We start from the raw sequence: 14271 nt of genomic DNA, 5'->3' as shown, positions 1-14271 counted from the left end.
GACTCGCACAGGAGCCGCATGGAGCAGGTGCGGAGCGAGCGCCACAGCGGGTTAATTCCCCCTCGTCTCCCTTTCCCAGAACCTAGCGAGTGAGCCCGAGCGGCGCGAGCCTGGCCCCAGGCAGCCCGCGGCTGTGCTAGCGCAGCACCGGCAGGGGGGCTCGCTCCCGGCGTGGGGGCGGTGAGCGCAGGGAGCGCCCCCGCCCCCGCCCCCGCCCAGGTAGGGCTCAGCGCTAAGGGGCCGCAGGGGGCAGCCCGGCCTCCCGCCGCACGTGTGGGGGGTGCAGGGGCGGCAGCCCGGGCGGAGCTCACCCCCCTCCCCCGCGCAGCAGTCCCCTCCCTACAAGTGGGCCCGCCGGCTCTCCCGCTGCTGCCAGAGCTCGCGGAGGGGCTGAGCCAGAGGATGGTACCTTAGGAGCCGCCGCCATGGCCGCCCCGCTGCGGGATTTGCCGAGGACCGCAGAGACCCCGGCTCCCTCCCGGGAGAGCAGCGAGGACTTGGCTCCTTCCCCTTGGCTCGCCCCTCTCAGCCCTCGGGCGGGGCCCCGGCTCGGGCCAGACAGGTGAGGCGGGGGCAGCGGTTCCTCTGCCCCGTGTGGCTACAGGTGGCTCCGAGGCCCCCCTCGCAGCCTAGAACCGCGCCTCGGGCTCCTGAGCGAAAGGAGGCTCCGTATTGGGGTGGGAGGCTGTTGGGTTCACAAGGCAACGAGACGGTTCGGCTCCTAAACCTTGCGGGGGGGGGGGGGGTCCTGTTCACACCTGCTCAAAACCAAGCGGAGGACGCCGCTGCATAGGGCTGATGCCTGAGCAATAGCGGGGTTGGAGAGAGACCTGGGCGCACAACGGCGGGCGGCTACCGCTAGAGGTTCGCCAGCCAAGGCAGAAAGATGTGAAGGGTCCCGTAGCGGAAGCATTTTTTCCCCACTTAAATCCTTCCTTCTCAATTGGCTCTGAACAGTCACTGTTAACTCCCGCTCCTGCAAACACTTATGTATGGGCTCACCTTTCCCGTGGCGTTATTTACAGTAGCTCGGGCACAAGTCTTTGCAGGATAGAGTCTTTTATCGTTTCTATGGCAATTATTTTAGGTCTTCACTGATCTGTTATTCCTCAAGAGCTTTTAGACCTTGGGGTTGTTGTTTTTTAAACTAGATTATCAGCCAAAAAATATTTTTTTGCACAAGTCATCAATTTGCAATGACACTTTGGGGCCATAATTAATATTGCTGCGAGGAGTCCTGTGGCAACTTCTAGACTAACCGAAGTGTTGGAGCATAAGCTTTCGTTGGCAAAGACCCACTTCCTCAGATGCATCTCACAAAGTGGGTTTTTGCCCACAGAGCTTATGCTCCAACACTTCGGTTAGTCTAGAAGGTGCCACAGGACTCCTCGCCCCTTTTGCAGATTCAGACTAACAGGGCTACCCCTCTGATAATTAATAGTGCTGTTTATAGTTTCAGCATTTGATCTTCCAAGGCTATATCAGCAACATTATACACCACAAAAATTTTTAAAGTGAAATGAAATGCATGATAAGAGAAATCCATTTCCCAGAAACATCTACTATTAAAATCTCTTCTGGAAGAGTTGCAATAATTTTAAGTGTACCAAGTGCACATTTGTACCAAGTGCTTTTAGCGGCTGTTAGTTTCCTTTTAAAAGATGAGTTTGTTTCAACTTGAATTAAAAGAAATGTAGCTGTTAGGTTTTTATGCAGTATCTGTCAGTTGTCTACATTAACTTCTCCCACACTTAAAAGTATTGTGAGCAGAATCTTTTCCACTCCTGCTAAACTATTGTCCTTTTAAACTTCTTTAAATACTTCAAGAAGCCTTAAAAGTAATTTCATGATATTGAAGTCTAAACATTTTTATCATACTAATTAACAAGTGACACACAGAATAACATTAATGCAGGTAATAAAGAGGTTAAATATTGACCCCAATCTTCAGCTTACAGCAATAGAGGAAAAATAGATGATTGCAAATCAAATCAAGGTTTACAGCACTTTGATTTCTGTTGCTTAGAAGAATAGGTACTAATTTATATTTTACATGTCAGAACATTATGTACCATAGTGTGCACAGCATTTCAAAAGTTTAGGTGTTGCTGTTTTCCATTTCTATAATCATTCTGAATCTTAATCTGCTCAAACAACCACAGGCTTTGGCTGGTGGTATTTGAAACAAAAACAAACATAGATTTTAAAAGCAAGACATTTTATGTCTCATAGCTAATTAAGGAATCATACAAGAAAGAAGACAGAGGCAGTTAGAGGAAGAAAGGGACATTTTCCTATGTGAAATGCCAAGCTATTAATTACCTTTGGACCTGATTCTGCAAAAACTCATGCAGGTGCTTAGTTTTATCATGAGTAAGTTCATATCAAATGGATAGAGCTACTCGTTATAGTAAAATTATGTGCATGTGTAAGAATCAGGTGCATATTCCTGAAGCTATTTGCTAATACCTGAAGTATGGACACACGTAGGTCCAGATGCTGTAAATTACTAATGTAAGTCTTAATTTTACAACCATGGTAATCACTGGGATTTAATTTAATCTTTCTCAAGAATTGAAATCAGAATGCGGTGTTCACATTCCCAGGAAAAGGGGAGGGTTGGGAAATAACTAAATTGACAATGCTTCTGGTGATGTAACTAGTTAGCCACTGGAGGAGATGGGTGTAAAGAAATCTTGCATATGCAAAATTAATCATATGCATTTTAATCAGTACAGTTGTCTAATAAAATGTGCTAGTAACATGACCAATAATTAATGTGGCAACCCCCTAATATTAATGTCATTATGTATACTGTGAACATAATGCTTTAATTCAGCAGTTTATTTGATTTTCTTATGTATTTTGTTGATGTAGGATCAAAAAGAAAGAGCTTGGTATGTTGGAAACGCCATCAATTCCAAACCCTTTTCCTGAGCTATGTTGCTCTCCGCTTTCATCAGTTTTGTCAGCCAGCTTGTTGCCCAAGGCCACTTCAAGAAAAAAACAAGTAAGTCATAACTTTTTTTTGTTAAAACAGTTCTACAATTTTTTTTCCAGTTCTCAAAATATATAATAATGTACAAAATTGGTCCAATTCTAAATTCCAAATAATAAATGTTCCCATGAAATTATCATACTCTAATGATCACCACCATTAATAGTCTGTTTATGACTTTTTGTAATTCATAGTGTCATATATCTAGGAGAGTTCAATATTTTTCATAGTTGAGATGGGACTGACTAATCTGTAATAGGTAAAGAGAGATCTCAGGGAGGTTATGCTTTGTCATCCTTAATGCCTTGCCCATAATTATAATTAGACTATATCAGCTGAGAGTTCACAGTAACTGAAGAGCTTTTTATCTAAAGTGTATAATGGTTTTAGTATAGCTGTGCACACAAAATATATTAAAGATTAAAGAACTCTACCAGATTTTTAACCATGTTAGGTGGATAGTGGGTTTATTATTGAATTCTGTAGCCTACATATACAGTATTTAAATGAATCTCTTAAATGTGAGTCAGAGAAAGCACACCTTTCAAGTGGTCAGGTAAGATTTGCATTCCAATAATAGGTCCTCTTTTTCAGAGGAGAAAATAAGTTGCAAGAAACTAGGGTATTCTTTTGTAGTCCACGTTCACTTACAACATACTTGTTGACTTGAGAAAGGATGTCTACTTTAGAGCAAGAAACCAATGGGGTTTAAACTTTGTCTCTTACAAATTGGCCCAACTCTTGAATTTTTTAAAAATGTATGTGGGTGGAAGAAACTTCATGTCAGTGGAACACTCCTACTGGCTCTCTGGGATCTTTCCTGTGAGGTGTTTTAGACATTGGGCAAGTACAAAAGGAAATAGAGCTGATGAGTACCTACTTGCAGGAGGACTGTTTCTTGCTCAGCGTTCAGATTTCCACCAAGAAATTGTGCAAGCTAACATGGCTATTAGTAGCTTTCATTTCTCTGCAGTGATCAGCTACAGAGAGACTGTTAGTAACAGGACAGTTTCTACTGGAAAATGTCCTCCTGGGATAAGTGAGGTGTTAAAAATTTTAATGCCCTTCTGGCATGAAAGATCTCTTCAATAATGCTTATCTCTTCAATAATCCCTACCTAACCCTTTAAAGTTGTCCCATTACAGGGAATGGTGTTCTGAAAGAAGTCCATCTGGATTGAGTTCAGGTCCCACTGGTCATCCTCATGCATTGCTCCATGACCAGGACTATCTGGCCCACTGTTCCATCTGCTGTGTCACTATATCTCTCAACTTTTTCCCCAGTCATAGTAAGCTCCTTTGCATCATAGGTCTGGAGGCTGATGTAGAGGATAGGTACCAGGGGCTTGTCAGCAAAATCCAAGAGTAATACTTCGATGAGATGCCATTTCCTGATGTCTATCTGTTTTCAGAGGCTCCATCCTTCAGTATTGGTCTCTGAAAGCTTCTTGCTTGCTTGCTTCTTTCTCAACCCCTTTCTTCCCTATGACAGTTTGTGTGAGGATTTCCATTACTTTAACTTTTTTCTGCAACCTCCTGCTGTGAAAGTTGGGGTTCTGTGGCATGAGACGGGAGCAAGAGATCACTATTACTTGAACCCTCCTCACCTAATTCTGTTGGGGTCCATCTTATTTTCAACAATGAATGGGAGTGGTGTTTGCTTACGCTATTATTTCTCTAAGTTTTGCATTAACGGAATCACCTAACTCTTGTCATTTTCACAACTGCCTGCAGGATTTTGACTATCAGAAGTGAAACTGAGTGCACATGTGTAATATTAATACTCGGTGAAGCTATAAACAGCAGCAGAGACATTATGGGTATCTTTCTGCAGAGTCAGGAAGAAAACATTGAATCTGTTCATATTTGTAAAATTCTTTGCCCTCATAAGGGCTAGACACTCTTACTTGAAACTTTTTCTAACACCTCCTATTTAAGGTTTAAACCTGTCTTTTTCCACTCGACATGGCAATCTTTGTACTTAAAGCTATTAAACTGTTTAAGTCCTCCTATAATATTGCAAGAGCCCAACTGCATGTTGTTGTAGTCGATCAAATTGAAAAGTATTTGTCTTCATTAATTAGCACCGCTCAATCCTGAGGCTGGTGTATGAGTATAAATGTAAGTTTCACATCTTTACTGCTTTTATTGAAGTCTAGTTCAGTTAAAGGCTCTTGCTCTGGGCTCCAAATCTTTGATCCCATTCCAATCTTTGTACTGTCATTTTTTTCTCCCATTTAAGGAGAAAAACGTTTGTGGTAAAAGTATTAGTGGATTAAAAATCAAGGGCCTTCTTTAAAGGTGGAGTTGCAATAACTGTTATATATGGCCTGATCCAATGCTCAGTTAACTCAAAGGGGCCTTTTCTGTTGATGTCATTGGGCATTTGATCAAGTCCATAATATGTCCGCTGAGAATGCTGGCACTTTTCAGATGTAAATTGCACTGAACTTATAGCTTAAAGCTCAAGTAAAAATGTTTCAGTCCTGAAATGATTATTTACTCAAATTTCAGTTTTGTTTTGCAATATAGATTTAAACCCTCCCATAACTTTTTTTTCAGTAAAGTATTATATCTTCCTTGCACATGAGTAAACAGGTGTGCAGAGAGCTGAAGTAACTTGTTTAAGGCTTCACAGAGAAAGAGACAGATTCTCTTCTCTAGAATTTGAGTCTCTCCCAGTTCCCGGTGCTTGCTTTAGCCACTTTTTTTATTCTTTCTTTGTAACAGAGCTGCAGTATGTTGAATACAGATACGAATGCTACTGTGAATACATTATTACTATAGAATTACATGAAACTAGAAACCTCAAAGCCAGTTGTAATAAGAGAATTCATTATCTCTAAAAAGAGAATTGCAATTTGTTACACTATTGTCAAATACATTATATATAGTGCTCATGGTTAAAGGGTTCCTTCTCATCTTAAATTTATTTTCCTGATGGATTTAAGCAAAAGACAAGTAAAGAAAATTTACAAAGTTAGCTTCTAAATAAGTCTAATGTATCATTGTCAGACAAGTTTCGGTTTCCACCAGCGGCGATTTGGATGACTACAAGAGTGAATGCTGGAGAAAAGAAAGTAGATTCAGAAGTTAAAACAGGAGAACAAGTTAAAAATTACTTAGAAAAGTTAAATCCTTTCAAGTCACCAGGGCCTGATGAAATGCATCCTAAAATACTCAAGGAGGTAACAGCTAATGGCTCAGACATCTTGGAAAAGTCCATGGAAAACGGGAGAGATTCCAGAATATTGGGAAAGGGCAAATATAAGGAAATAAGGACAATCCAGGAAACCACTGACCAGTCAGCTTAACATGTGTGCCAGGAAAGATAATGGAGCAAATAGTTAAATAATCCATCTGGAAATTAAGGAAGTAAGTCAGTCAGCATGGATTTGTAAAGAACAAATCTTGTCAAACCAACCCAAGAGCTTTCTTTGATAGTAAAACAAGACTTGTGGATTAGGGGGAAATGGTCGACATGGAATACCTAGATTTTTAGTAAAGCATTTGATACAGTCTCTCGTGACCTTCTTATAGATAAACTAGGGAAATACACCTAGGTGAGGCTACTATAAGGTGGGTGCAAAACTGGATGGGTAACCATTCTCAGAGAGTAGTTATTAATAGTTCACAGTCATGTTGGAAAGACATAACAAGTGGGTTTCTGCAGAGATTAGTCTTGGAATGGATTCAGTGTCTTCATCAACAACTCAAAAAATAGCATAGAAAGCACTCTTATAAAGTTTGTGGGTGATACCAAGCAGGGAGGGATTGCAAGTGCTTTGGAGGACAGGGTTGTAATACAAAATTATCTGGAGAAATGGTCTGAGATAATAAGGAGAAATGCAAAGTGTTCTGCTTAAGAGAGGAACAGTCAGTTTCACCCATACAAAATGGGAAATGACTGTCTAGGAAAGAGTACTGCAGAAAAGGATTTAGGGGTAATAGTGGACCACAAGTTAATATGAGTCTAAAGTATGATACTATTGTGAAAAAAGAGAACCTTATTCTGGGAATGCATTAATATCAGTGTTGGAAGCAAGACACAAGAACTAATTCTTCTGGTCTACTCTGCATCAGTTAGGTCTCAACTGGTATATTGTGCCCAGTTCTGGGCACCACATTTCAGGAAAGATTTGGAGGAGGTCCAGAGAAGAGGAACAAAAATGATTAAAGGTATAGAAAACATGACACATCCCATCTCAGTCTTCTCTTTTCCAAACTAAACAAACCCAGTTCTTTCAGTCTTCCCTCATGTATCAGCTTTCAAGTACCTAAAAGATTGTTACAATGAAGATGGAGAAAAATTATTCTCTTTTAATATCTGATAAGACAAGAAGCAATGGGCTTAAATTGTAGCAAGAGAGCTTTGGGTTGGATATTAGGAAAAACTTCCTAAGTGTCAGGATGGTTAAGCACGGGAATACATTGTGTATGGAGGTTGTGGAATCTCCATCATTGGAGATATTTAAGAGCAGGTTGGATGGTGCTTGGCCCTGCCGTGAGTGCAGGAATCTGGACTTGATAACCACTTGAGGTCCATTCCAGTTCTAATATTCTAAGTATGCCCCTAAAAGAAAGAAAGAGAGCCTAAAACATAAAAATAAGATGAAGTAGATATATACAACAGAGCCATTCCACATATCCAGGAAACACAATATCAAACCTTTTTTTCTATGTTAAGTCTAGCCAACTGTTTCACAGGTACTTGGATCATTCTGTAGATGTCTTTGGGTGTTTAATAGATTTTGGGAATGATTTTCCAACATTTTTTCTATAATCTTTGGTCTCAGAAAGGAGAAGTTTAATTGGACTCCAGTATCATGGGCTGTTTGAGAGTTTCATGGTTTTCCTCTCTCCTTTTGTCCCACCACACTACAAGTCAAAGTAATCAAACATCTTTCTTATGTGGCTGCCTGTTTTAAAATATAGCCCAGGAATTCTCTAATTTTGAAAGAGGCTTGGATTGTTCAATGGGATATTATTTCAGATGTTTCAGGCATCTGGCTGTAAAAGACCTGTCTCACCTAGATACACACAATAGGAGGGCACTATTATTCTTTTTTATTTTTTTAAGCTCTCAAATATCTACCACATAGATGCTAACAATTTCAATTAGGCTGTTTTATTCTTTAGGACACACCCAGAGATGGAGTTACCATTTAGTCGAAAATGAAAGCGTGCCTAAAATATTAACATTAAGTTTGAACTTTACTCTTTCTTGCTTATCTTTTTGTCTTTTACCTGAGTACATCATTTTCAAATGTACTACAGCGAATGCTGAGTGACTGAGACACCTATTTAATGGGGCTGACTTGCTGGAATTAAGTTTAAATGGGCTACTAACTGGCTTTTATGACAGAAGGATAAATTTGCCTATGTTTGGGAAGTGGGACGTGTGTGTGTGTGTGTGTGTGTGTGTGTGTGTGTGTGTGTAAACATTATTCAGTTCTGCATTGTCAACACAGCTGTCAGTCTCCCATTTCCTCATACAGCTTGGGGAAGTTTTGCATTTTGTCATCAATTGCCGTCCTGATATTATGGCAGCACTGAAAGCATAATTTTGTACCACAGGTACCTGACATTTATTGTTAAAACATGGATATTCTAATGAACCAACACCATGGAAACAAATAGCTTTGCTGAATAAACTTAAAAGTTGAACAGAAAAAAAACTGCACAAGAGCTTTGGTTTAATAAACAAATGAAAAAAAAGGCAGTGGAGTATAGGGCCAGCAGGGTCACACCAGTCTTTAGTTATTTTCCAATGGGGGAAGAGGGACTGAGATATGGGTTTCACAGGGAGTGAGCTGCATACTTTCAGGCACCCTGGTACCTTTCTTGAACTAAGACCTATCAATCTATTTCAGGTATTTGGAAAACCTGATTTCAGCAGGGAGCTGCATAGGCATGAAATGTCACCTGTAATATAAGATGGCTGGATAGTTTTGGCCATAAATAACTCATATATATGCATGCTCAGTGAAGAGTAATCAAATGTCTTGCTTCAAGGCATAATATATTCCTCTGCAGGGATCAGGAAGAAAATTTAGCCCTAATATACAGCTTTGCAGAATTGGCCAAGTGTGTTGGTGCCAAATTCTGCCAATTGTTGTTGGAAGAGTATAAAAATTAAATCTATAGTATGATCAGGAATGGTAAATCATGTTTCTATCTTTAGTATAGTTCATTGGATTCTGCTCATGCTATGCTATGCTATGCATTTTTTACATTCTTTGCAGTTTCTTAATTAAAGAAGGAAACTAGATTATAGCTCTGATCTTTTGTGCTTTAAAATGTTAAATACATGAATGGTCAGTACTTTCTTCTGTAATTATCTCATATAGAATCCCATAGTAAAATGGGTGTTTGGGCAATCTAATGATCTAGTTTTATATACTTTTCCAGTTTCCCCATTCTTGTTAAATAAAGACAAGTATTTAAGGTTTAATAAATGTCAACTTTTTAGAGTCAATTACATTTTAGCGTTCAATGCTCTCTAATGACAAAACAAGAATGACTTGCCCTCGAGTGACAGTTATAGATTTGCTAAGGATAAGTCAAAAACTATTTCACCACAAAAGTCCTTCAAGGTAATTATGCTCTGAGTTTCCTTGAAGCCAGTTTGAAGTGTAAAAATAAAACAGCAGTGAATCTCAAGGTGAAGAACAGTTTATTCCTTGTAATGTTATCTTTGTGTGTTTTCTCTTTCTTGGTTTTCTCAACAAATGGCTATTTTTATCACTGAGACAAAATACACTTTAAATAATTCCATGATTTCCATTTTAGAAAAACAATGTAAGAGAAAATACATGTTTTAATTCCAGTGTGATTGTTTGCTTCCTTTCAGAAGTGACTGCTTCGCATTAGTAACTTTGTTAAAGTTTCATGGTAAAGAAGAACTTCATACCTACAACATGGCCTTTAAAATATTTACTAATCAAGGGCTAAAATTAACATTATAATTTGAAAGTCTCAGAGAGACAATCATATTAGTCTGTAACTGAAAAAAATGTAAACAACAAATGGTCTTGCAGCACCTTAGATTAACAAAAATAGATAGTATCATGAGATTTCATGGACACAAAAGTAGTGACTTCAGATGAATAGAGCAAAGGGTCCAGAGGTACAAATAGATAGCTTAGGGTGATTAACTGAAATAGAAAGGGGAGACACTTGTGCTCCCACTTAACTGGAAGTTCATTATCCACTGAAGTGGTTACTGTTGTACTTGTGAATATTGGGAGTCATGCAGACCTATGAATGAGTACCTTATTTTTGGCTCCATTTCTGCACAAGATATAAATAATGAACCCGGAAGTTTACTTTCCTTTAAATTTTACTATATTGTGCTAAGTTTTGTTGTTGTTTTTAAGATTGGAAGTACAGCATGGAACTGAATCCACTAAAGAGGACCGACTTTCTTTTTTTTTTTTTTTAAAGCAAAAAAAATTAAAAAATGAATGCAAACTACAAAACATTGGCAATAAATTAGTAGAAACTTAAGGATAACTATTGTGCTTCAGCTAACTTGAAAAGTAGTTTGCTAAACAAAGGCTTGTTCTAAATACAGATTTTTATAGTAATATAACTACTTTGGCAGGTGTGCAAGTGAATTAAATCAAAATAGTTATACAAGTACAGCGGTTAGTATGGATGCTCCCCTACTGGTATAAAGGATTAAAGGTGTCTTATATTTAGAGCTGCAAATATCTACCTTATATGCATGAGTGTATCTGCATCTATAGATGTGAACTTTCATAGATCATTTTTGCAGTTGCAGATACCAACTTTGTATTTGTACAGGGCTCTACTTTATGATAGTACTAGCTGGAGTTACCCAGCGTTGCTCGGGAAATCGGAGGAACAAAATGTAGAAAAACAGTAGTCCATTATCTTTTTTTACAGCTTGAGCTTGGGCCACATTGGGTCCAAAAGTACCTTAAACCCTTCTCCTGTATGAAATGTTATCCCATGCAAAGTTTAGTTGTGGTAGCTCTTATAGTGTCCAAGTTATTAGTGCACAAACTTACAAACATTCTCCTTTATATATTAGATAGCTAAGTATATCTGTGCAGTTAAAACAATGCAACTATTGTGCATGGTTCCCGCTAAGATTTCCCCTCCATAAGTGGAGTGAGTTTTGTCTTGTGCATCAATGTTGAGGTCCATGTGTGCTTGTTTGGACATGTCATGATGTGGCATTCACCAGTGGTGCTGATCCCCGAGAGTCTTTCCCAGCACAGAGACTCCAGCCTGCCCCCCCCCCTTGTTGGGACCCCAAATCCTGTTTCTAGGCAGTGACCCCTATCTCATGGGGAGAAGGTGAGACCTGCCCCCCTAGGGAGTGCTGCTGTTTCACTGTGTGGGAGGGGACTCCAGGCTGAGGCAATGGGTGGGGATGCAAGAGGGTGTGAGGGCTCTGGCTGGGGGGTGCAGGCTCTTGGGTGGGACCACAGATGAGACATTTAGAGCCTATATGAGGAGGCTCTGGCTGGGACTGAGGGGCTCAGGGCTGGGAAGGGGGTTGAGGTGTGGTGTGTGTGAACTTTGGGGTGGGACTGGGGATGAGTGATTTGAGGTTTAGGGGTGTAGTATGGGCTGGGACTGAGGAGTTCAGAGGGAGGTGGGGGATGGGAGTAGGGATGCAAGCTCTGGGTGGTGCTTATCTCAAGCTGTACCCAATAGCAGTTGGCATGTCTCCCCTCTGGTTCCTTTGCAAAAGCATGGCCATGCAGCTCTGCATGCTGTGCTACCCCACCACTTCCATTGGCTGCAGTTCTCAGCCTGGAGCCAGAGGGAGATGTGCTACTGCTTCCTGGGAGCCTTGTGGTATGAAGGCTCATGGGGAGCCAATCAGTCTGGCTGCGTGGTATCACCAACCAGGCAGTCAACTGCTTGGTCAGCAATACTAACCAGAGCAATTTGGATCTCTTTTTGACCAGAAGTTCCATTCAAAAACCAGACACCAGTGACCGTATTTGTTTCCCATCCTTAGTAAGGCAGGTGCTGTTGAAGGGAACTTGGAATTGATTGCACCCTGTAGAGTACAAGGGGGGGGGGGAACCTCTCCTTCCCTCCTTTCTGGCCTGGTTGGGGTAGCAGAGCTCAGCGGGTTGGCTCTAATCTCTGGAAACAAAGTAATTTGGTTCAGAAATGTCCTCATGGGGCTTGAAGTTTAGATGTCTTGTGCTCACATTCTCCTGCATATGCCATGCATACGGTAGAACACTGCCTTCTCTCTTGGTAAGGGTATCTGGCACATGGGAGACTTTTAAATAATAATAAAAAGAAGACCCACACATCTTCCATTAACTTTGATGGAAAGTGTATGGCACTAGATCTCTGGGATAGCAGTGATGCTTTCTCAGCATCCAAAACCAAAAGTCGCCCTATTTCTCCCCCTCCCTACCCGCCACACACACCTGCCTTTGCAAGGGGAAGACTAGGCTATTGCCAAGAAGTGTGGCAGCTCCCTGTTGTTACCTTTCTGTCTGATAGTCAAACAACCTCCTTTGGACTCTGCCACTTCTAACTTTGCCTTGCAGCTTACCTTCAGTTCCCAAACTCTCCAGAAGGATTTCCCTGCTGCATCCAGCTTGTCATTGGAGACAGCAGATCTGTATTTTTGTGGGCATCCAAAGACACAGAATACACACCAGCTATTACATCTCACTTACATATAACAGCACTGATATGAATGTGAAATAAAACAAGAACACTTCATTTAAAAAAAATGAAGACATTTAAGTGATACTAGACAGATAATAGAAACCGATCTGGTTGCAAATAAACATATATCATGCTTCTAGGAGACTACATGTAACCATAGCAGGTTCTAAGCTTTGGCTAAAGCAGTTCTTACAGGTACTTCTCAGCACCACCAGCCCACTTAGCTAGGTATTCACTGTTACTAAATGCAAAAATCCCTGAGCCAGAGCAAGGTAATACCGATAGAATGAAAAGACAGGTAGATAGGCTTCCAAGATTCTGTGATGGATGTGAAAGCAAAAATGGTGAGTGTATGAGTGCCCTTCTCAAGATGGAGGTCAATGAAGTCTCAAAGGGCATGTCTAGACTACATTGTTTTGTTTTTTAAATTGCCCTTAAAAAAAAAAAAACTTCACCTGTGTCCACACTGCAATCACGTTCTTTTGAAATTAAATTAGAAGAACGCAGGGTTTTTTGGCATTGGTAAACCTCAAATTACGAGGAAGAAAGACTTTTATGAAAGAGCTCTTTTGAAAAAAGGTATGTGTGGATGCAGAACAGAGACATTTTTTGAAAGAAAAGGCAATTGGAAAAAAAACACAGGTGCCTTGGTGGCTATTCTGAGAATAGCAATCAAGGCTTTCTTTTGAGAGAGCGTCCATGCAGTCTGGATGCTCTCTTTCAAAAAAGTAGATCGCTTTTTCAATCCGGTTTTGAGGTGTGGATGCTCCCTTTCGAAAGAAGCTTTTTTGAAAGAACTCTTTTGAAAAAGCTTCTTTCCAAAGAAGCTTGCAGTCTAGACATACCCAAAGAGAACAGAGGATTCTAAGGAAGCAGTTATCAAATGGCTCTGTAAAATGTGTTGCCATATAAGTGAATAAGATGAAAGGGATCTCATAAGTTTACTAATTGGTGATGCCAAAATCAAAGACATTTTTAAAATTAATTATTTCATCACTCCTTTGTGATGTTGAGAGGGGAGCACTCTTCCCTCCCCTACTTTGCATTTTGGTGAAAGTACAGTGTCCTGTCTCCACTATGTTTTTACAATAGGATAGCAAATACATGTTATTTACTTTGTGGTAAAAACACAAATTTTCATAGCACTGGGGAGCAGCGCCACTAGTGGGTGCCACAGTGGCACCTATCCGAATAAGCGCACATGACCTTATTGTTGGAGCACAAGAAAAAATTCGCTCCGCTCATGGATGGAAAATCTTAGAAGGAACACTGATACATGCTGCAAGAATATGTACCAAGGATTGGTATATATGCATGTGTACTTCAGAACTTGCTACAATATGCATGATATGCAGCACATCAAGATAACAAACTGTCTTGTGACTAAAACTCAAATTTTCAGCTAGTGTCTGCACTTAGGCTATAAATAGGCTTTTTTATATTAGTTCTGTTATGATAACTCCTATTACTGATTGCATTAAGACCTTGAGTTTGTGAGCAGCTGCAAGCACTTGATAATGACATAGAAATGCTATCCAATGTTGAGAAAACATTCTTGCAAACTTCGAGTCCTTTTCCTAATTACTCATAGTTATTGAT

General features: G+C 40.3%; 1 protein-coding gene across 5 annotated transcripts in view; it reads left to right on the top strand.

Moving 5' to 3' along the window:
• Positions 1–246: 246 nt before the first annotated feature.
• Positions 247–14271, top strand: part of GRB14 (growth factor receptor bound protein 14) — an 88545-nt gene continuing 74520 nt past the window's right edge. For 4 of the 5 annotated variants that reach the window (XR_012905197.2, XR_012905196.2, XM_075933511.2 and 1 more), the window contains exons 1-2: positions 247–562; positions 2878–3010. Coding sequence is in view for 2 of the 5 variants with exons in the window: in XM_075933511.2 (XP_075789626.2) it covers positions 426–562; positions 2878–3010 (270 nt within the window). In the remaining 3 variants the exon portion in view is untranslated. Of the gene's footprint in view, positions 563–2877; positions 3011–14271 lie in introns of those variants that run through there. The other variant, XM_014580747.4, reaches the window with a different exon arrangement.

Source organism: Pelodiscus sinensis, chromosome 7 (genome assembly GCF_052426305.1).
Source record: "Pelodiscus sinensis isolate ZL-2025 chromosome 7, ASM5242630v1, whole genome shotgun sequence".
Lineage (NCBI taxonomy): Eukaryota > Metazoa > Chordata > Testudines > Trionychidae > Pelodiscus > Pelodiscus sinensis.
Note: the sequence above shows the minus strand (reverse complement) of the source record. Positions and strands in the feature narration are given on the sequence as shown.